This window comes from Orbicella faveolata, unplaced genomic scaffold (genome assembly GCF_042242905.1).
Source record: "Orbicella faveolata isolate gen_17 unplaced genomic scaffold, um_ofav_v1 contig_3, whole genome shotgun sequence".
NCBI lineage: Eukaryota > Metazoa > Cnidaria > Anthozoa > Scleractinia > Merulinidae > Orbicella > Orbicella faveolata.
The window spans coordinates 16592681-16615268 of NW_028301558.1; the positions used below are offsets into that span (position 1 = coordinate 16592681).

At 39.0% G+C, this 22588-nt stretch overlaps 1 protein-coding gene across 1 annotated transcript; it reads left to right on the forward strand.

Moving 5' to 3' along the window:
* The first annotated feature begins 40 nt into the window (after positions 1 to 40).
* LOC110060228 (ankyrin repeat domain-containing protein 27-like) lies at positions 41 to 22253 on the forward strand. The gene is made up of 34 exons (XM_020766979.2): positions 41 to 172; positions 1940 to 2059; positions 2492 to 2551; positions 2902 to 2992; positions 3691 to 3765; positions 4534 to 4628; positions 5361 to 5420; positions 5945 to 6001; positions 6561 to 6626; positions 7256 to 7332; positions 7504 to 7549; positions 7668 to 7749; positions 9433 to 9511; positions 10185 to 10247; positions 10755 to 10842; positions 11109 to 11183; positions 11557 to 11684; positions 12526 to 12608; positions 12792 to 12907; positions 13360 to 13452; positions 13721 to 13829; positions 14112 to 14206; positions 14295 to 14375; positions 15004 to 15087; positions 15228 to 15272; positions 15696 to 15821; positions 16351 to 16551; positions 16920 to 17039; positions 17500 to 17561; positions 17793 to 17889; positions 18648 to 18747; positions 19122 to 19380; positions 19856 to 19928; positions 21616 to 22253. The coding sequence occupies exons 1-34, from the start codon at positions 47 to 49 to the stop codon at positions 21751 to 21753; spliced, it is 3270 nt and encodes a 1089-aa protein (XP_020622638.1). The 5' UTR covers positions 41 to 46; the 3' UTR covers positions 21754 to 22253.
* Positions 22254 to 22588: the final 335 nt, after the last annotated feature.

A 22588-nucleotide genomic window follows, 5' to 3' on the forward strand; every position in this document is an offset into this window, starting at 1 on the left:
TGGTGTGAATTTCTGCGCGAGTCTGTGATTTTGAGCAGAATCCAAGATGGCGGAAGATGTTAATCTCCAAAGCTCTGGGTATGATGAAGACTTATGCGAAAATCCTTTTTTCAAGTACATGCAGACCAAACAAAAGCAGTTGTACGATGAAGTAGCCAGCAAAAGATGGACGGTAAGTCTGACGTTCTGTTATATTTCACCTAGAGTTTTGTCAAAGAACATGCAAAATTTTTTTTTCGAGCTAGCCGGTACAGCTATCTCAAATTCGGATTTCCGTCCTGCTTTTGTGTGTTTTCAAGCATTATACTTAAAGGTATCACCTACGCAACATTTAAAAATTTCTAAATTATTGTGCTCATCTATGTTAAATGAGTGAATGGTTAGTGGTTACCTTTTTTTAACAACTGAAGTAGCTAGCTAATTACATGTAGCTAAGAGCATTGGTTTGTAATGAAGATATTGGTTACGTCACCTACAGTGTATTCGCTGTGTCTGTGTGCGGGGGCCGGCCAGCATATTTTTCAAACACCTCCGACTCTGGCAGTCCGGAAATTTTCCATTTGCCACTTGGAGGGTGTGTGTGGCCCAAACCTTGAAACCTGTACTCTAAAATATATGAATGCAGCTATAAACCAGAAATGGCTTCCATTTGAGTAAAAATTCAAGAAGGGCTAAACATTTGCTAATGTTGATGTGGGAAAAAATAGTTCCTTGTAAACAAAATACCCAATGCCAAACCAGAGTAAAATCATACCCTATTTCAGACCAACATGGCCAAAATCTATACCCTTTTTTCAACCCAAACCACTCCAAAACCATACACTTTGGGGCTGCACATATATATAGTCCATATAAGGGAGTTTCCCCCCTCCCCCCCCCCCCCCCCAGCCAGTACGGGAAGACAGCTTAGACAGTAGTTTCAACCATCAAATAAGAAAACCAAGGGATCATGCCAAGGGGCTTTGCAAGGAATTGCACAGTCACAATTCACAGCTCTGTGGAGGTTACCGTCCACTAAAATTTTACCGACATTTGCAAGCAAAAATAAAATTGTGTGACTGCATACAGAGATGACAAAAACTATGCAAGCTCACTGGAAAACTTACATGTAGCTGTATTCTAGGTTTCTGTATTGGGCACCTTAAAGATGGCTGAACTGAATATTTTTTTATAGAGAAAGTTCAACTCACAGTAAACTCTCTTTAGGCTGAAGTGAAGTGAAATGAAGTGAAGTGAAAGACTTTATTTAATGAGGGTGACCCGTTGCAGTAACTTAAGTTACTGATAAACTTGGGGCCCTCAGCTTAAAATAATTAGAATGCTAAAAATATATTAGGCTGGTGAAATTATTTGGTAAACCACCCTTTGCATACATGTATGTTCCAATCCAACTTTATTCGTCTGTAAAATATTACTTCTGGTATGGTTACGCTGTCATTTAGATGTCATATAGTTAAGGTTACGGTATACCTTAGTTTAGAATATTGTTTCACATCCAAGCGATGTTGTGTGTCTGGTTTAAACTGTTGATACCTAAACCCCTTTATCAAATTAAAGCTTATAGAGCTGGCTGTCAAACTATACCAAGAATTTTGAAATAAAATGTTATGTCAAAATTTTTACTACCTCTAAATGCGGGCATCCGAATCACCTTTTGAAGGCTACAAGTCAAAGCAAATTTTGTGTTTGGCTTATAAATTTGGTCCATATTCATATTCTCGGTATTGGACTGGAACTAGCTTGCAACTGAGGCTAATGCGGGGAGTGTTCAAATGCAAATGACATTTTTCTCTTTTAAATGATATTCTGTGCATGAGCCTCCATTGCAAGCTAGTGCCAGTCCAATACCAAGAATACAAACATAGCCTATTACATCAACATTTTTGTGTAGGCTCTGTAAGCACTCTAACCACATTTTTTGATAACCTTTGCTGTTTAGATATGTGTTCCAAGGCAAGGAACCTTACCAAGAGGAAGCTTTACCATGAATCATGTTGAAAATCATGTTCTGCAACCCATAGAGGGGAAATCCTTGGCATTTAGAACTTTAAATAACAAGGTAAGACTATTTGTATAGAACTTAATCCAGAAGTTTTTTCAGAAAGGACAATTGTAATATGAATGCTTGACATTTTTTTGTACATTTTATTTTGTGAGTACGCATGTAGAAATAAGGGTTCTTCCTATAATGCAACAGATTAGCATTTTTTCAGTGTAATAACACTGAATAATTTTGTTGATACGAAGAGCCCTCATTCTGTAGTTAGCATAAAAATGTACAAAAATCTGTTGAGAGTTCACGGCTCAAGGTCCACACGGTGAAAATATACTAACCCTAATCCTGGCATTGCAGTTGACAAAACAGAAATGTTACCGAAAGCCATTGACCTTAGGTCCTTGTTAGAGCTACTACTTGCGCATGTATACTATTTGAATTTATCACTTTATTGTTTAGAATTAACACTGCGCAATATTCTACTTGTTTTGACAGGAAGTGCAACTCAGTGGGGAGTTTATAGTCACTACTGAAGGTTTTCAGGATGTGAAATCAGTAAGTACAGCTGTTGATTTCACATTTGACAAGAATATCATTCCACAAATAAAAATATCTACTGAGGAAAGATGTTATTTGGAAATGCACAGAGTTGACAAATATAAGTACATGCAATATTAAATCTCAACCTTTACATTGTTGAGTTCCTATACAAACTAGTCTAAGAGACATTCATGAAGTATCTATAAAGTAAAGTTCTCCAAGGTACTGAACAACAACAACAACAACAACAACAATAATAACAGCAAAAAAACTGGAAGAATTCAACCATATTAATTTTATTTTAGTGTATGTTCCTTTGATTGCAATACATGTAATTTAGTATTTTCCTATTTTTAAATATACAGGTGCAGGTCCTCTTTGAAGAAACATTTTTTAATAGCAACAGTCAGAGCTTCCCAGTGCTGTGTATTGACCAGCCATTAGAAGGAGGCATAGGTACAGTAATCTAGCTTGTGTATGTCAAGCCATTGCAACTTAAGTCTTCTTGAGTTTGAAGTTGTGAATTTTAGGAAAATAATTACAGGATTTCAATGGGTTTTAAAATTGCAGTGTATTTCACTCCCCAATGCAGATGTCGGTGTCTGACTAGTTACATGTAAATATATATATGTAGAAATTGGATTATTTTACAGTCTTAACAAAATAAATTTGTTTCACCCTTTAATCCTGTCAGTTATCAAAATCTAATTTCTCATTACAATACCATTACATTTTTTGAAGCAAACAAGTGATGAGAATAAAGAAAATCCTCCTGAAGCTAAGTTATAATGTTTTGATCTACCACCCAATTTTCATAACTGATAATATTAAAAGAACTGTATGGCTGTCAGTAAAAAGAATTAACGTTTTGAACTTGGGACTGAAAGGTTTAAGAGGGGTGATGAATGTTAAAATCCAAGGCTTGCCTTGGAGTTTGATAACATTGTTTGAAAATCTGAGACGGAGACCTAAATCATTTTAGACTCCAGAGGAGAAAGAAACACAGGAAAATGGGACACATCACACGAGATTCCCAGATTCTGAGATCAAATCAAGAGTTTCCAAGACCCACAATTTTCCAGGTGCCATTTTGCACACCTTAACAGTGTATGCTTTAATTGTATCAACAAAATAACTTGCAACTTGTTTTACAGGGGGTAGTTTGGAGCCAGCTGTGACATCACTGGAGTCGTTACAAGGATGTTATGATTTCCTTTGGAATAGTGCAGGTTTGTTGGCATTTGAACAATGTGCTTGCTTGTGTTTTTTTCCTCAAATAATTACTGTCATCATAATATATTATTAATATTATTAATAAAGAATGCCAGTTCAAATGTAAATCCATCAACTCAAAAACTTAGATCTTACTTTGCTACAAACCAATGCAATAAATGCAACTGGAATTTCACTAAATCCTCAAACTAAAGAGAAGCCAAAAAAAAAATTCAAAAAGAAATGAGGTTCAGAGGGAAATGCCTAAAACATATGCTTTTACAGGCAGGGAATGCTCCTACAATGTATGTTCCATGTTCTAATGATCAGAAGTAATTTTTTAGACAGTTTGGCTACAATATGTACATGTAACATACTGTAATTAATGGTCATTATGATATTGAATTAGATAAAAAGTCTTAGATCACTTTTTCTTAATAAAGCTGGCTTATAATTGCCTGGGCCCTTGCCCATTGGGCAAGTGAAAATGAAAAATTACTTGCCCAGCAGGAAAATCTAATTGTTCCTTACCACTGCACGGCACTTTTTTCAAGCCCTGTCTAGCTCTTGAGACAACCCAGGAGTCAAGGGTAAAGCTCATAGGCCCTTATACAGAAAATAATATGCAGATATAATCTAGAGATATAGTCTACAGATATTTTAGTGTAACTGTCCATATGTGTAAGTTTTAAATGCAATTATAGTGACCTGTTGTAATTAGGTTTGAATCAAATAGTACATTCCAGTAAACGCTAACAGTATGTAATAATTATATACTGTTTTAGGTAACAAACAATCTCAGAAACTGATTGACAATATCTTAGTATTGTTTAACTCAACTTATGAGCAACTTGAAGGAGAGTCTTTACGGCATTTAATGGTAAGTACATTAAAAATGCATACCTCATTATGCATTATTCTACAATTTTCAAATCACACCTTTAAAGGAAATACAAACACTCAAAATCAAGGGAATAAAAATAGAAGCAGAATAAATCAAAACTGTATCAGAATTTTTTGATTTGGTGTAAACTTTGAGTTTCTGTGCCCAGTTGAAATAAGGAAAGTCGTAAAAAATGCTGGCATTTTGGTTTGCATAGGTTACGACAAATCTGCTTCATTTTGTGCATTTTATGAATAAATCCTTAATGTGTAGCAGTTCAAGAAAATACCAACCAGATGCGAATTGTACAGCTGTTTGTAATGCCAGTCAGAACTTAGAAGAGGGTTATAGCTCTTTACACCATACTATTCAGTTGTTCATTAAAAACTTTTATTATATGGCTTGTGTTTGTAACAATAAGGTATGCTCTGATGGGTTAATTCTAGGGAATTATTCTCCTGTAATGCCCACAGGCCAGTGGTGGGCCTGCCAAAACAAAGTAGAAAACCGTGCAATAAACAACTTGATAACCTCAGACTTTCAGTCTTTACGGGAAAATCTCAAACCTTGGCCTTGCCATATTGACTACGTTAACTATTGCTTAGTCAATACGGAAATGTCATGGTTTGAGATTTTCCTGTTTAAGACTGAACGTCGGACGTTAATAAGTAGTTAGTACTACACCATATTATTATGTTTTCTCTGACGTTCTGTGACAAATATTGATAGGATGCAGCTCATGCAATTTACACAAGAGCTATGCAAGCAGCACTCAAGAACAGCCATATTGTAAGTACATTATCTAACACTGTTTGGGGACACTGCAGTGGAGTAGGTCAGACGTGTAACCCTGTAAAAGTCAATAGTTTGTTTACGATAAACGAGCACACGATTGCAGATGCAAGCTTAAATTCGTGCTTTCAGCATAGAATAATGTACGCAATTATTCTATGAAACTTGTGAGTCTACAGAAACTGGCGGCGTCACGCAATGTATCAACAAATTGTGACCTCTACACTAGCATGGACTTTGACATTATGCATATCTGACTGTAAAACCTCGGTTGCTGCTGAAAAATCTTGATTTTAGCAATGGGCAAAGGGTTAAGTCAGCTAGTGAAATCATTTATTTAAGGTATATGTTTTAAAGTGAGGGCGTCGAATGCACTCTTATAATCTCTGATTGCTACTAGTAATATCAAGTACATTAATTTTGTTAAATGGACAAGTGAAAGAATATTGTGCTCAGGATAATTATTTATGCGTGTACTTAGTGATCTTGGTTTCATATTTAGAATTCTTTTTTCTCCTCAGAGAAAACTTGCTCAACATAATACCATTTACATGGACAATGTCAAACTTGCAATTGAGGTAGGTCAGCATGTGTTTAAGTAAGAGTGCATGTACTGTATGTTCTCGTGTATGAAAAAACACGGTAACCAAAATCCACCAAATTCATGAAGTGATAGTTATTTACTATTCTTTCATGAAAACAGATTAATTGAATGGCCCAAAGGTCATAAATTTACTATACTTTTAATGGAAAGTCCAAGTAAAACTGTAACTAATAAGTGAAGTTTACCTTTTATTGTCTGAGGCTTTGTTCCAACATAATCAAATTTTCCTTTTGTGAAGCTTGTGGCAAGTTTGAGAATGTAAGTTTGTGCACCTGATAGTGGAAGGTTCAAGAAGATTATTGTGAGAACATATTTTGGTCCTATCAGTTCAGTGCAAAATTATGTACATGTACATTTGTAATGCCTTTCTAAAAATAACCTGCCATCATTTGTACTTCATTCAACAAACGGAGAAAGGGGAAATCAGGCATTTTCCCTTTCCTCATTTGCCAAAACAAAAAAGAATGCTTGATCACAGGTTATGCTAAAAATTGACTTGTTGTTTTAATTTTTTTGTTTGTGCTTTTCTCAAGACATATGTGATGAATCAACTGCATGACCAGCTCTTTAAAGGAATCAGCTCCATAATTGGAAAGGAGGTGAATGATAAGCATGGTGACAGTTTGCAATAATTTAGCCACTGAGACGACTCTATTATTTGTATTGAATCAGATCTGTTTTATTGTATATTTAGTGTTTTCTTTGTTGTCACATTCTCTCTAAATTTTTCATCCATCAGTACAGTTCAGTATAGAACTTGAAGATGATTTCCAGTCCATAATGTGCATTCTTGAAAGTTTGTTTAATATGTTTTTTCGCTTTGATTCACGTAAGATGGCACAAACCGTAGCATTTTGCAACCACTTGATACATGACATAAATTTCATGTCAATCACCATTAGGGATGTGAAGATTTATGCCTCATTCTTTTTTATATCACTTGATGAAAATAACTCAATAACTCTGTAGCTTTAAAAATCAAAAAAACTTGGAAAAAGAATTTAAAGTGCCTCAAAGATGAGGCAACAGGATCTTAATGAAAAACATCATTTTACAGTACAGTACATTCCACTGAGTGATACTCACAAACGTTGGGGTGCTCAGACTGTGCAGTGGGGTTTGGAAATCATCTTTAATTATTGCACAGTTATAGCACTCTAGTGAAGTTCCTCAAGCGAGGTATGGGTTACAAGTTCAGCTGACAATCTTGGATTTCATTCCTTCCCAGGATGCTGTATTGAACAAAACTACTCGAAACTTGGCAGAAATTCAAATCAAAGACCTGGGGGTAAAGGAGCAGTTGCGGTAAGTATAGACTGAGACATTATGTATATTGTATTGGATTTCGCAGTTTGTGAGAGTTGCTATTAATAATAATGAAATAAATAATGTATAATTATGTTATATGCAAAACCACGATCAGAGTTTAAGGATGAACTCTTATTCTTCTCTGTTTGTCTTTTCTCTCGTTTTTAGCACCAACCTACCTAGGGGAAAAAGAGCTCTTTCATTTCTGAACAGGGTATGTCTGTTTTTTTGTTTTTTTTTTTGTTTTTTCCTTTTTCTTCAAGAGAACAAACATGATGCTATGATTTCTTAGTTTTATTTCCCTAATTTTGTTTTTATCTGTCATTTTATAGTACAAAACTCCACTGGAAAAGTTCCACTGTTTGAAGAAAACAGTTACCATAGTGACTGATAGAAAGATGAAGACTCCAGATGGTTAGTAATAATTGTGTGTTAACTTACTGTACTGTTGTTTAGCAGAAACTCTTAACAACCATGTCCAGCTATCATCGTGATAATGCAGCCATAAGTCTCCCTAATTGCGTCTATTTTGTTATTGCCTGGCTCAAAGACAACAGGTTGAGAGTTTAGTCACCGTGTTACATCGGATTCCTGCAGAAAAAATATAACTCTTACAAACCGAGTTTAAGGTCCATACTGTAGGTTGGGCACAAAGCTTTTTCCCATTCGTTCTATGGCCCAAGCGCAAAGCTTGTGGGCTATAAAACGAAAAGTTTTACAGTCACTCTTATTTGTCATGAGCGTTGAGAAAACCTGGCCTTAAATCACGAGACCGGGCAGTCTGATGTCAAAAACAGCTTCCAGAACAGTAGAATGCAGCCTGCTAATTTGACTGATCACAGTCAGCTGAGACATACAACAATTTAGGGACTGTGCAATAATTACCTGGAGAAGGGGGGGGGGGGGGGGCAGGGTGGGGCTGGGAAATGGGTGAAATATGCCCCAAAACTAAGTCATACCCCCTCAGAATCACTGGACTCTGAGCTTGTGTCGTCTTCTCATGAATTGGGAGATTCATAATCTTCTACAGCATCTCTGTCACTAAGGTTCCCGCGTGCGTGGGTGAAAACTCGATCAATCAACTCAGCCTAGCTTCCACTTATCTTAAGACCTTTTCGCTTTAGATGCATTTTCAGCTGCTTGTTGGTGAGCGCTTTACATCTTTTTAAATTGTCCAAGAAATAAGCGGAAGAGTGTTCCTTATTCTTACTCTTCTTTTGTCTTTGGCATCGAGGAACTCAAGGTGCTGTACATAACTTTTACATTCAGTCTCGTCCACGGTGTACTGGGAACATACCTCTTGCAAAGACATTTCTTCCGAAGAGGGCAATTTTCCCTCGTTGAACAATCTCTTAATCTGGACACTTGGGAGAAACTTGTCGATCTGGTCTCCAGTGGACGTTGCCGTAGTGAATAGTAAATACTTTCCAGGCGAAGTACTGTAGCATCTAGGGTTGGAACTGGAGAACGTTGGACAGGAACACCTCTTGTACAACCTTCATTAAGGCATACATCGCACGTTGCCGAGTCCAGGAAAACTTAAGGTACTCAAAGAAGTACTGCCCCTGACGAACATGGTCTTCTTTTAATTTCTGAAGCTTTTCAAACAAGGCATTCCCACACATATTAAATTTTACATCCAACCCCTTCTTTCTGTTGTTGTCATTTTCTCCTATGCCCTCCTCCCTCTAATTTTCCAGCCCCCCCCCCCCCCGTCCAGGTAATTATTGCACTGTCCCTTACTCTTAGAGGGCGTGGAGGCGAGGTGGCGATGGTTAATGCGCTCACCTCCGGATTGAGCGGTCCGGGTTCGAGCCCTGGCCGGGGACATTATGTTGCGTTCTTGGGCAAGACACTTTACTCTCACAGTGCCTCTCTTCACCCAGGTGTATAAATGGGTACTGGCAAGTATAATACTGGGGCTAACCCTGCAATGGACAAGCATCTCATCCAGGGGGGAGTAGAAATACTCCTAGTCGCTTCATGCTACAGAAATTGATGAAGTAAAGTAATCACCTGCAGGTTCAGTGATGCTGACTAACTTGGTTCCAAATCTGTTTACTTTACTTACTTTTGCACATTAATTTTTTTTACCAGATACTGCCGATGCCATCACAGTGGACGATCTTCTTCCAGCTCTGATCTTTTTAATCATCAAATCAGATATTCCAAATTGGTTAGTATAAGAAACTAAGGTACATTCAAGTGATCAATATTTCCTTCAAAGTCCAATACCGGTATTATGGTTGAGGCTTCGAAGGTTTGTGTTTATCAGACTGAACTGATAATGATCCCCGGTGAGAGACTGGTTGCAGACGATGCCTAGTGAAACATGCCCAGAAATGACCACGCCTAGCAACGTTTCCATTAGAATAATCTAAGCGAAGATCAGTTCTTGATTTTACTTCGTCCAACGCGTGCTGCAACGAAAGCCCCGCGAGGCATGTTCGTTTCAAGGGGTTTGAACCAGCCAGTATTTTCGACAAAATGTGCCACTGACAACAAAATTGCAAGACGAGTTGTATGCAGGAAAATTACTTTGTGTAACCCGACTAACAGTACATTTACTTCTAAGTTAATTGAGTTCATTTACTTACTTAACATGTTGTGATTCAGAGCTGCCTTGAGTCAACTGTAGCTTTGTTCTCCACAACCGTAACAAACTTGTTACTTTGCGGGCGAATTCTATCAACAACAGGCAATTTCACCTATAGCATCCTAGAGCAATTTCACCTATAGCATCAGGGGAAAATTAGGCATACTCAGCCGTAATAGGTGTTTTGGGTTACAGCCCTTAATGGCAGCCCTGTGATTCTTTATATGTTTCCTTTCGTGTCTTTGTATTTTAGGCTTGCCAACATTACCTATCTGCATAACTTTCATTTCTCCAAGCGTGGACATAATGAATTCCAGTAAGTGAAAACTGCTGTATGTAACAACTACCCTTGTTATACCAGTTTAAATACCCTATCAACGGAGCATGCAGCGAAGCTATACAGTCGATCAGAGTCTTTCAGCGCCTTTCAGGCTGTACGCGTTCGAATACGGCCTTGCAAACATCGTGCGCTCGTGTTAAACACAATCTTAACTCGAAGGAACTGTGCCTTTCGTTAACGCGTTAGATACATGTTCGTTTTTAAAAGCATTAGCCTTTGTTATTCATAACCAATAACTTTTCTGTGATGCATTTTCTTATGTTGAGCTCAGAAGCACGGTTAGTATAACCAAATTAAGAGGTCAACGGTAAAATTGTGAGACTCGAAAATTCAAATCAAAACACAGTGAAATAAATAAGTGCGTCTAAAAATTCGATTTTCCGAGCTATGTTCTTGTGGTCAAATTGCAAAGGCAAGAAGAATGAACCAATGTATATGGTGATTGTTCCAGTGGTCAATTGAACTTGTTTCGTTCTTGTGCAGGTTCTTTTTGTCTTCAATTGAAGCTGCAGTGGAGCACATCAGAAGAGGTTCTGTTAATGATATTTTAAAAGGTCTTCCACCCGCCAAGGTTAGTATCAAAGTGATTGTTTTTGAACTCAGTTGTACAAATGTAACTAATGACATCACAGGTTTTCTTATGTCTTGTTCTCGGTGGTGTTTCCTTGGCCGTGGAATTCGTCAGCAGTTAAAAAAAAAAAAAAAAAAACGTTCGGCTAGTGTTCAGGAAACTTATAAGACGGATGCTAAGGCGTAGAGACTTGCAGATTTTGAGTAACAATGCTCAGCAATCGCCGAAAATTTTCAGCAGTATTTTTCATGCTTTAATCGTTGCAGAAGTTGTCATCCTCTTGGCTTGTTATGGAGACTGATGGAGCACTCAAAACCACTGCTCTGGAGAAGCTTTTTGAGGTAGTTATCGTAAAAAAGCAATGTGGCGTCGGTAATAGTTAAAGTGTCTACGCAGTGGTTTTTTCTTACGCATATTTATGTAATGTGCCGTTTACAATACACGGTTCCAAATTTTAAAATGTTTAGGGTTAAAATTTACGAATTTCTGGTCCTCAGAGTTGGACTTTAAGGCTAAGCAGAGTTCAAGGCTGTTTTCCTATCCATTCGGTTAACTGGGGAGCAGCGTCGGTGAGGAGCGATCAGCGTGAAGAACGGCGAGTGGGAAAAAAGGAGTAAGGCTTGCCGGGGCTAGGAGGCAAAAGAACTTCTTTTGCTTCGTTGTAATAGCGATTTCCTTTATAAGCCTCGTGACAAATTCCTCTGTTGACTTCAGTTTGCTTCAAATGGAAATGAAGAAGAAGTGGAAAAATTGTTAGCGACTGGAAGTGACCTTGGTTCTCCTGGAGAGAAGTTCTGTCATCCCTTGTGTTTTTGCGACAAATGTGAACAGTTACACAACAGGTAAACAGCCTTCACCAAACTAAGCAGTTTACTTGGGTTTGCGAGAGCCGTCGACAATTTATTTTGTGTTAAATTCTCAATGAAAAAAAAAAAAGGAAAAAAAAAAAGAAAAAAACCTCAAGAGAGCAGGTAATTAAAAAAACCGTTAGGTTTGGGAAAAATTGAGATGGATTGCGAAACACGAACTTGAAAAATGTAGGATAACTTTTACTCATTCGCCCAACCTTGCCTTTATTTCAAGAGGTTTCTTTTTCGTAATATGTATTTGCAATTTAAGACAAATGTCTTAAGACTTTAGGACTTCTCAATGAAATCGAACGAAACATGTTGGTGATTCATGTTACCAACAGTAATTTCTGATTTCAAACGGGCTCCTCGAGACAAGTACCCCCCTCCCTCCCCCACCGAAAAAAAAAATGTTGCAAACTAAGAGTGATTACTCCAGTGGCGGATCTAGGGGAGGAGCCCGGGGAACCCGGGCCCCCCATTATTTTGTGTAAAACAAAAAAACGCAGAAGGGCGGCAAGCAACCCCCCCCCCCCCGCCCCTTTAGCTCAAGGCCTCGATCCGTCACTGTACTCTTTCCCAATACACAACATTGAAAAGGGGGTTGGGGGGGGGGGGGAGGGAGAAAGGCAATCAATGAGGTGTCACTCATGGAAAAAAAATGCGTTGAAACTATACGACATCCCCAAAACATTTTCACTAAGGTGGAAACTTAAGAGCCAACTGGTGCAGTAAACTGGAGATAAGCACTGATGGTAAACATTGGGGAAAATAGCGACGGGTGGCAAAGTTGAAGTTGAAAACGTAGGGTTAATCAGCATTGTTTTATTTGAAGGAAACGCCATGATCCGTTTGCTGTGACAGTGTTCTCAAGAGACGACCTTGGACGAACTGTCCTGCATGTGGCAGCTGAATATGGTGAGTAGAAAAGTGTGTAAATTTAACTTCCATGTTGCCATGCGTCTGTTCAGTAATAGATCACAGATGACCTCGCTGAATTGAACTGGGGCTTTCACGGTCAAGACCTCGGGAAGAATTCGACAGTTAACAATAGGCGAGTGAAAACTAGGGATGATGATCGTGTTCTTTAATAATTGACAGGTCATTCTAGCTTGATGTACAGACTGATTAAGAGAGGAGCTGTAGTGAATGCTATGGACTATCACGGCACAACAGCCTTACATCTGGCTTGTCAGCGAGGGCACGGCAGTGCTGCAGTAAGTTCGAAATATTTTTCTTACCCTTATTTTTAGCAGTCCTCGTAACGCCAACCAATTGTAAGAAATCGCCCAACCAATCCGTGTAACTGAAAATAGAGCAAGCAGTGAATTAAATGCCAGGGCTCCAGTTTGTGAACGTAGCTCGCAAAGGAGCGGGAAAAGTCACGTGAACTCCACCACGCTTGGTTTTGTACGTGATCGGCAGGAGGAAAAAAAGAAGGTGTCCATTTTGAATGGTTAAATCAGCTCGCACGTACAGTCGCAAAAAAGCGAGAAAGTTTTTTCATGTGATCCGTCTCCATCGCTCTGGCCAGGTTCTACACCTCACTGGCGGAAATAAGAAACGTCCTCATCCTGTTCTCGCGCCTATGTGGTTTATTTCACCAATAGTTAACAGTAAATATGTACGTTTGTTTAGACCTTTGTTGTTGTTGTTTTCGTCTTTTCAGTTGGTGCTGATGCATTACAAGGCTGATATCAATGCACCAGATAACGATGGAAATACACCGTTACACTTAAGCACCGCTAATGGACATGAAAAGGTAAAGCGAAACGTGTTTTATTTCGTATTGAGCAACAGATCATAGATTTATATCGTCCTTCCTTTTATTGCAAGACTTCATTTTCGCCAAAAGCGATCGTTGGTTAAATTTTTGGTTGAGTCGTTATTCTTTTGAAGCCCAATGCCCTTACGACTAGGAGACCTCAATTACCTTTGATAATGGAGTTGTTCAGTAAAGACCATTTGTTGTTCTTGATGTAGTGTAATTCTGTTTACTGATAACAAACATTCCGGTGCTTTCCATGCAGTGCACAAAGGCACTGGTGTTTTTTGATATGCAAGTCAATGTGATGAAGATAAACGCGGCCAACGAGCAAGGCGACACACCACTTCACTTAGCTTCTCGCTGGGGTTATGGTAAGATTATTTGAGTAGTGCCCATTTGTCGTCACGTTTTTGTAGAGGAAAATTTCCTCTTAACTGGTAGAGCGTATTACTCGGAATTGTTGCAGCTTGCTACAGTTTCACGGTCGTTGATTTGTTAATTTGTTACGATGTTCGATCGCAAGTTAGATTGTAAATAGGTTGGTCCGTGAAAACGGAAGCCAGTCACTCGCTGGCTTTCTCTCTCGCTTACTCGCTTGCCCCGTTCCTCCCTAACTTCCGTGGGTTAATTGTCGTTATTGGTGATATTTTTAGCTGAGCTGGTTCGTCTTTTATTGGAGAAAGGCGCTTCCCTGGAAGCTCGAAACAAAGACAAGGCAACTCCACTGGACAGCTCTCACAACAAACAGGTATCTAGCACCTGGTAATATGTTCCTGTAGTGGTGTTTCTATCTTTAGATTTTAACGTTGATGCGTCGATTTGATATTGATAACCAGGTGACTGAAATACTCCTTGAAGCTATTGCAGCAGCCAGTGAAGAACAAGAGCAGGCACCAATACCTTATTCTGAGCGCAGAGTAAGTACTCGATAGGAAATTATCCTTTTCAGAGACGTTTTCCGTACAATGACTGTTTTCATCCTAACTAAACCCAAGGTGCAGGTATTCCGTGAGCCTGTCAGCGGTACCAAATCACGTGTGATATGCCATTCGCCCTTTTGTCAAGCGCGTAAAGCTGGAAACCACTGCAAAGCGCGGAAAAAGCTTGACACCAGTGCAAAATGCGGGAAAAACAGGAAACAAATGTAAGGTGCGGGAAAAACATGAAACCAGTGCAAAGCGCGGGAAAAACATGAAACTAGTGCAAAGAACGGGAAAAACATGAAACCAGTGAAAAGCGCGGGAAAAGTATGAAACCAGTGCTAAGCGCTGGAAAAACGTGAGACCGGTGCCAATCGCGGGAAGAACACAAAACCAGTGCAAAACGCTGGAAAAAAAAATGGGACTGAGTCAAAGCGCTGGAACAACAGCTACGGAACCATATTTGCAAAGCGACGTAAAACGTGTAACAGAAGGTACGCGCGTAATTCTGTTTTTTTTTTTCATGATATGGTTGTGTATAAACTGATGTTCCCTTCTTTTTCAGTTAACTTAGAATTTAAAAGAACTGACACCCTTTTCTTTCGTGTTGTTGTTCTTGCTCCAGTCCCAGTTGGTCGTGGAAAGTCCACTAATTCAGTCTGATGAATTTCCAAATATTGTTTCACAGGATCAAGAAAGAACCAGGGAGGTGAGACTTACAGTATCATGACATTTTCTACTATATCACTTTATAAATATCAGGAGCTGGTACCTTTCAAAACCAAAGTAAATGTTCAAGTAACTATTTTCCCCTCGCTTACTCCCGTGTCTTATATTTTTCATTCCTAGATTGACCGATTCATTCGTACAATTGCTGACGGCGATGTAGAATTGGTAAGAAATATTTCACTTTGACGGATTTTCTTAGAAATGAGCGTTACTTAAAAGTCATCTCTCAAGACTCTGAAAGTGGCCGGTTCGCTTCTTTCGCCTGCCCTCACCTTCTCTTTTTCTAAACGAATTTGCGCTTCGCGCTCTCTATTCGATAGCCCTCAGTGCTCTTTAAGCTCGACTTTTATGCAAGTCTAACATCTCTCGGACAAGTAGAGAGAGAGAACTCTGCGTTTCGAGAACAAAAGTCCAATCCGTGTAGCATCTGTGATTGGCTTTTATGATAAGAGCCGTTGGCTGTTATGATAAGAGCCAATCACAGACGTGTCTCTCAGGTTTTCAGTAACTAGTGCTCAAGCTACTTGCAAGAAAGTAATATTATATCACGTCAGACTAAATGCTTTGTTGTATGTCTTTTTCTGTCAGGTTCGATATAAACTCGGTCTGAGTGACGACGAAGAAGACGAGATAGATTCACCCGATCAGCCTCGCTCGGACCAAGACCTCTGTCATCCGTTATGCCAGTGTGAAAAATGCATCAAGTGGCAGAAGGTATGTCACGTTACAGCACGCCGCGCGAAGTATCAGCTGGTTAAAAAGTACGCGAATGGTTTACCATACATCTGGACTTAATGCGCGAGCGAATCAAGGTGACTTGAAGGCAGTTCCTGTTACTGAGGAACGGATTGGCCTAAGAGCTCATCAATGTGCATCTTGAAAAGTTTAGCCTAAATTATTCAAGTTCGTCGTTTGTAATCCGTGTCAATTTTCTCCATCCTTAACCATCCTTGTTCTTTGTGGTTTATTATTATATCTTTGGTGTTTTTTCATCTAAATAAACTACTATTTTCAGGTTTTCTTCAATTGAAAAAGGTAATCAGTTTATACGTGGACAAAATAACTCGAAATACCGTGACTGAGCTCCTTTAAAATGACAAGCAGTATTGGTGTCACAGGGTACGTTCCCCTATTTTGTCAGGGGGGGGGGGGGGATTTAAAGAAAGTCCTTGACAGGCTGACACAGACTCACGTGAAACTCTGTTCGTGTACAAAACACTTATCTTCATTGTGAATGTTTCAGAGATCGCGAGAAGCAGCAGAGAAGATCATTCATCCTAATGTTAGGAATGGCGAGGGAAATACGCCGCTTCATATCGCGGCCGTCAGAGGATACGAAGAGATGACAAACCTGTTGTTACGGAGAGGAGCTCAGACAGATGCCAAGAATTACACTCAGATGCGAGCACCTCTGCATTTTGCTTGTCAGTACAATCATCCAAGGGTATGTTATAGAGTTTAATATCTTAGATTACGATATCTTGGCGAGCAAAGTTAGGAAAGTGAGGACAAGTCCATCTTAGTGATCTACGAAGAGCGAGGGCTCTTTCACATGTCACATCACGGCAGGCATGTTGGTGTTCCAAAACAATCAAACGGCGGCCATGTTGGTGTACCAAACCAATCTTGTGAGAGTTCAACTCTTTTCTCATGTAAAGACTTTCTTTTTTCCAATAAATTTGCAATTGCATGGCTGCTGGTCACGTGAGTGAGAACTCTATAACGTCACAAACGCAGAGATAAGTCATAACATTGTAACAGTCTAATCTCACAGATTTCATTTTAACATTGACGTATTTTATTTGATGTCAGGTGGCCGGCCTTCTGCTAAGTCACCAAGCTAAAGTTAACATCAAGGACTACAAAGGCAACACTCCCCTGCATCTGTGCTGTTTTACTGGACACCTGGATCCTGCCAACGTCCTTATAGGGGTACGGTGAATTGTCTGTTGTCTTAACATCTTGAAGTCTTGCTCTGCGGTACTATTCAAGTTTAAACCTTAAAAGTTACGCATTAAGTGTAGGATGACATTCAGGGCAACTTCACTCATCTAACTTCAGTCATCTCTGTATACTTGTTCAAAGTATAGCATTTCTCTTTTTCATAACATTCAAGTTGATGTTAAACGTAATTGGTGTCAGGCGGGCGAAAGAGACACCAGTCAGGAGCGCGAGAAAACTTGTGGCTGGCAGTGAGAGCGGAATTTTAGAAACTACCTATGTGTTCCATTACTGGTCAGTTATTTAACCGAAGAAACGTCGTTCTTTGGTTGGTTTGAAGTTCTTGCACGCAAAAGTGCTCTTATGCCTATAGTAATAGAAAGCTCGTAGATGGCTGCAGCATTCGACAAGCTTAATCTATTAACAATGTAATTTTCATATTGTGTGATAGCATGGAGCCAACGTTGATGTTACAAATGACCGTGGAAACACTCCTTTGCACGAAGCAGCCAGGTGAAAAAAATTGCTATTTTAGCTCTTGAATTTCTTCATTTCTAACAACACCACTTGGCTTACTTGACTTGGCTTAGCCTAACATTTGCAAACGCACAACTTTGACACGTTGATAGGTTTGATTAAGACGAAACAAATCTTGTTATAAGCTTGCTTCATCATAGTCTAAACACCTTGGTTTTTAATACTGATGGTTATTCACAGTTTTGATTTTCTTTTCTTTTTGTTTAGGTTCAACTTTGTCAAACTTGTTATTTTACTGCTTGAGAATGGCGCATCGGTGACAATGAGGAATCAGCGAGAGCTTACACCATTACAGTATGCTCATGTACGAAAGTTAAATCTACTGAATACAAGTACAATGCGAATACAATCGAATCATCTACTAGCTCCTCTCCGTATTTGTTTAGTGATCTAATTCTTGTGACTATACAATTTGTTTAATCCTTTAACTGATGACGAAATTCGCGTTATGTGAAAATAGATTAGAAGGAGAACCTCCAAAAACTTGCTTCAAGTACAGCAAAAATCCGCATGTAAGAACCTACCTTTTTTGAAGCCTGACAGATTAGATTCTTGTATTTTGAGGTACTTATTGCCAATTTAGGGTAAGTTGATTCTTACTGCTGTAGGGTCTTTTAAGAATCTAAGAATTCATATAGTTGTTAATTACTAGAAAAATAAATAAACTTGGGTTTTGTCCTAAAAAAACCAGTATTTTTTCATATCTGTATTATGATAAGCCTAACACAACTGATTACAGAATATTTATGTAGTGTTGCCTCTATAACAAGAGTTCATAATTTAACTTTAACACACATATAAGAACAAGCTTGATCTTGCTTGGCGAAACAGGTTCCAAATTTTAAGGGTTGAAAATGGCAAATTTCTGCCAGCAGGTTCTCAAACCACTAGGTTCTTACACGCGGATTTTTACTGTAGTAATTAACCGTCTGTTTAACAGTCTAAATGACACAGAACCCTTCACCGCTTGAAAATTTGCGTTAAGGTTTAGTTATGGAGGGAAGTCGCCGCTGTTAGGCCGATAGTTTACGTTTGTCTGTTTTATGGTGTTTTTTCTCGCAGCGTGATGAAGTCATACGTGCTCTGGATCAAGCGGCAGGCATCAGCTTCAATACTCGGACAAAGCGCCTGAGTTACAGCCATTACAGCGCGCAAAAGCCAGGTGAGAAAGGGTTACCACAAGTCAGGAAATGGTCAGGGAATAAAAATTCTTCAAAGTCAGGGACAAGTATAAGGGAATTTTTATTTGGATACAGGGAAAATTGACATAATTTAACACGGCTGATTTAATACCGTTGAAGGCTGAAGAAACATTTGGGCGGAAAGGACGGCTTTTGTGGGGGGCTGTAAATCGCTACTATATCTGACCTTTTTTATTTATTTGGTCAGGAAAATTTCATTTTTATCAGGGAAAAGTCAGGGAATTTTGAAAAGCGATGTCTGTGGCAACCATGTTCCAGAGGCAGCTGGTTTTCAGCTTTTTTTAAAATTTCTTCTAATGAGAATTCCTTATTTTGTGCTTTGTTTAAAATGCAGGTGACAAAGACCCAAACCTCTCTCTACCAAAGAATCGAGCAAACTCAATTCCAGCCTACGTCGGCTCGAACGCTGTGACGAAACAGCCAATTCCCGTGGCCAGTTCTTCTGGTCCTACTTCGACCGTGTCACACACAAATGACCCTGGTGACGGGTCTCTTCCGCCACACGAGAGATTGAACAAACTGTTTGAACGATTGGAAGTAGGCGATATTGAACGGTTACAAGACATCAGCAAAGCTGTGAAGTCTTTTGATAGGTGAGAATCACTGGCCTTGTCACTAGCAAATGCATTCAGTGTTTAGTTTCTTCCCTGAGAGACAGTTGGTCTTCAAGAACGCGTTAAGTGGAGTATTTTGCGGAACGGAACTCTGATCTTGTTAGAACAGAAAAATATCTAAAAATTAAAAATTGCCAGAATCATCGTGAGATTGAACGACAGGTTAACGTTAGCGTTTATGACTGTCGTTTCGAAAGCTCAAAATCGAGACCATGTTACCAGAAATTGTAGTCTTCTAGCATTAAAACCGTTTTTTTGTTTTTTCCTGCAGTTTTCTGTGGAAGTGAACTGTGTTTTTGCATGGATATGATTTTATTTTAAAATGATGGCAGAAGAAGGGAGTTTATGATTTCCTCTCTGTTTCTACTAGGCGAGACACGAGTAGAAAGAGTAGGGGATGAATGAGTTTTAGGGAGTGGCTCAATAATCTGTACCCTTGTTTTTCCTTTTTCAGACGGACATCATTAAGAAGGACTGAAACGATTGATAAAAGTTCTCCAGTCATTGATCTGCACCTTAGACATCAGGTGAGTGTTGGAAAGTTCCTTTACAATCTATGATAAATAACTTTGCCTAATTGGTTTGGACTTGAATTAGACCTCAACAGCTGGGAATTATTAGGATTTATTTTTGCACTCCTTCTGTCTAGAAGTATAGAGTCAAACTGAAAGAAACAAATTACAATTACTTTGAGGCTCTGTGCCGTAATTGTCGTAATTGACTTTGAACTAATACAAACTGAAAATTATGTCATAATTCTACTTACAATTCTTGTAATCTTTTCCCGTCTGTAAACCTTGCGTTTAAGTTATGATACTTTTTCTGTACGGTTTAGTGTCTCTTAATGAAATAACGTTCCCTTTGCGAGATTCGAACCGAGTGATCCCTTTTATATAGGTATGTGTCCCTAGGGACCTTACATAATCCCCGCAAGGACTTATATAACTTCATATTCGTGCAAAACACTAATTATTGATCTTTTTAACTCCAGGACCGTTTCAAAACCTGTTTCTCGAGTAAATACAGCGTTATATAATTCTCTTGTAGGTTTCAACATGATCACACAGTTAACGTCCAAGCACGTTTTTTTTTTTTTCTGCCGGCTTAGGAAGCCACCCTGAAGTTAATAAAAGTTGTTTTCTCTGCTCTATAAATTGCACGGTGATAAGATGTAACTATTCCATGGAAGAAAATGACGATGCACGGTTGTAACGTCCAAGTATGAGTTGCGCATTGTTAGATAACGAAAGTTAGAGGAAATTGTCTAACAGTGATTTTAACTGAAGCTTGTTGATTTTTCTGGGCTGACTTAGACAATGAAATATTTGCAGCAGTAATCGTGAGCGCAATGGCTAGTTACGTTGGGTTTTAGAAACATGCTGTCTTTAAGGGCCCATTAACCGATCCTTTCGAGCCGTTGCTAGGGAAAATTCATTCTCGTATAACCTCCTCATTTTTAGTTACCTCAGAGTTATTTCATGTGTTTTAACTTTTTCTTGATCAGCAACACTAGTGATGACGGCATCAGGCCACGCCCATGGTCATGTGACTAATACAGAAACAATGCAAAGGCTCCCAGGCAAATTACTTTCTCGGGATTTTTTTCATTGATTTAATATTTTAATTTAAATCCTCATTACGCTATGCATCGATTTTGTTTCATTTCTAAAAGGTCAGATTTTGAAGGCATTTCAAAATATTGAAAAATTCGTCATTTTCTGAAAAAAGCATGATTTCGAAAAAGAAATGCATAGCTATGTTGCCAACGTTGGCTTTAATCGAAATTCGTCGAGAAAGGCTGGATTTAATGGAAAACTGCGTTTTCTTTAGCATTTAAAGAAACCGGAAGTGCGCCCGATATATATTGGAAGTTATCCTATCAGCGCGTGCACATTACTAGCACACTTCGGCAAGATAAAACAAAGCCACACGGAGTTAGTTTTTCTCTTTCTATTGCTCTTGTTTTTCTGTCTTTCTCCTATTTTGTCTTTGCTTGTACTTTTTTTACTTTGCATTTTGCGAAACACAAAGAAAAACATCTAAAATGTAAGCGAATTTGCAAGTTTTTGAGTTGTTTTTATTTTCAGTGCTCAGGCTGACGTAAGTGACCGGAAGTGAAATTTCACCTCCTTAGCAACGCGCGCGAGCGCGCGCATGAATCGGTTAATGGGCCCTTAAGTTGTACTGATAATAGCTTTGTCTTCATCTTTGTAGCTTTCCATTCATCATTTCAACCGCGCGACCCTCCGTAAAGTCCAAACACGTGATCACAGTCAGCCAATGGTCGAGGAGGACAAAGATTACGAGGGTGACGTGAGCAGCGAAGATGACAAGGACGATGCCATCACGTGATAGTAACGAGTCTAACGCAAGTGACCCTCAGGGGAGCCATGTGATGTCAGCATCAAGAAATGGCGAAAAGTCGCACTTATCCTTAATCCTGGATTCTGTGGCTTGATAAATGGTGTGCATTTGAAGTGTGCATTTGTAGTTCTGTTGGTCGATGTACGTCGTCAACGGCTTTGTGGACACGAGTACCAAATAATTAATGAACATATTTCTCTTTCCGAGAAACCAAAGGAAATTTCTCTTGGACAGTATGGAGTATTATGGGTCGCCGCTGTTTGAAACAAGTGCGACTAGTTGATTAAAATGCGTTCAAAGAACGCATCAATTATTATAAAGCTTATTGTTTACGTGTTAATTGTGTTTACTGAAATGGTGTTGTTTTTTTGTTGCTAGTTGTTTTTTTTTCCGCAGAGTTTTCGGATATCCGTAATTTTGATTGATTTGCGGTTTTATTTGCGTGTTTCTTCATGTTGAAATCTAAAATAAAAAAGCATTTTATGCTATCGTGCTGTTGGTATGATGCGAAAAGTGGTAGCAAAGAATTTTTATAACTGGTCTGACCTGTTTGCTCTTATTGGAAATTTCCAAGACTGATGAAAATTTTAACTTTCTAGAGAAGTCTTTTTTTTTCCCCACATCACCACGAGCCTACGTTGGTAATTATTTGTCTACTTTATGATACACTCGTGGGATGCATTACCTGGCGTGGCAAAATGTCGATATCTCGCCTTGATTTGCTTTACTGAGGCGTTCGTCATAGAAAACATCTGTGCGAGGTGATTGAAGGCGCAACTTCCTTCGGTCGCCTTCCATGCTATTTTACGCCTGCATTCATGTC

What these genes read in the sequence shown, in the direction of transcription:
- LOC110060228 (XM_020766979.2), top strand. Translation starts at nt 47, where the DNA reads ATGGCGGAAGATGTTAATCTCCAAAGCTCTGGGTATGATGAAGACTTA. An exon ending in TTAGAACTTTAAATAACAAG is followed by an intron (nt 2,060 to 2,491) that starts GTAAGACTATTT and finishes TTGTTTTGACAG; the next exon opens with GAAGTGCAACTCAGTGGGGA. An exon ending in AGCTTCTCGCTGGGGTTATG is followed by an intron (nt 13,830 to 14,111) that starts GTAAGATTATTT and finishes TGATATTTTTAG; the next exon opens with CTGAGCTGGTTCGTCTTTTA.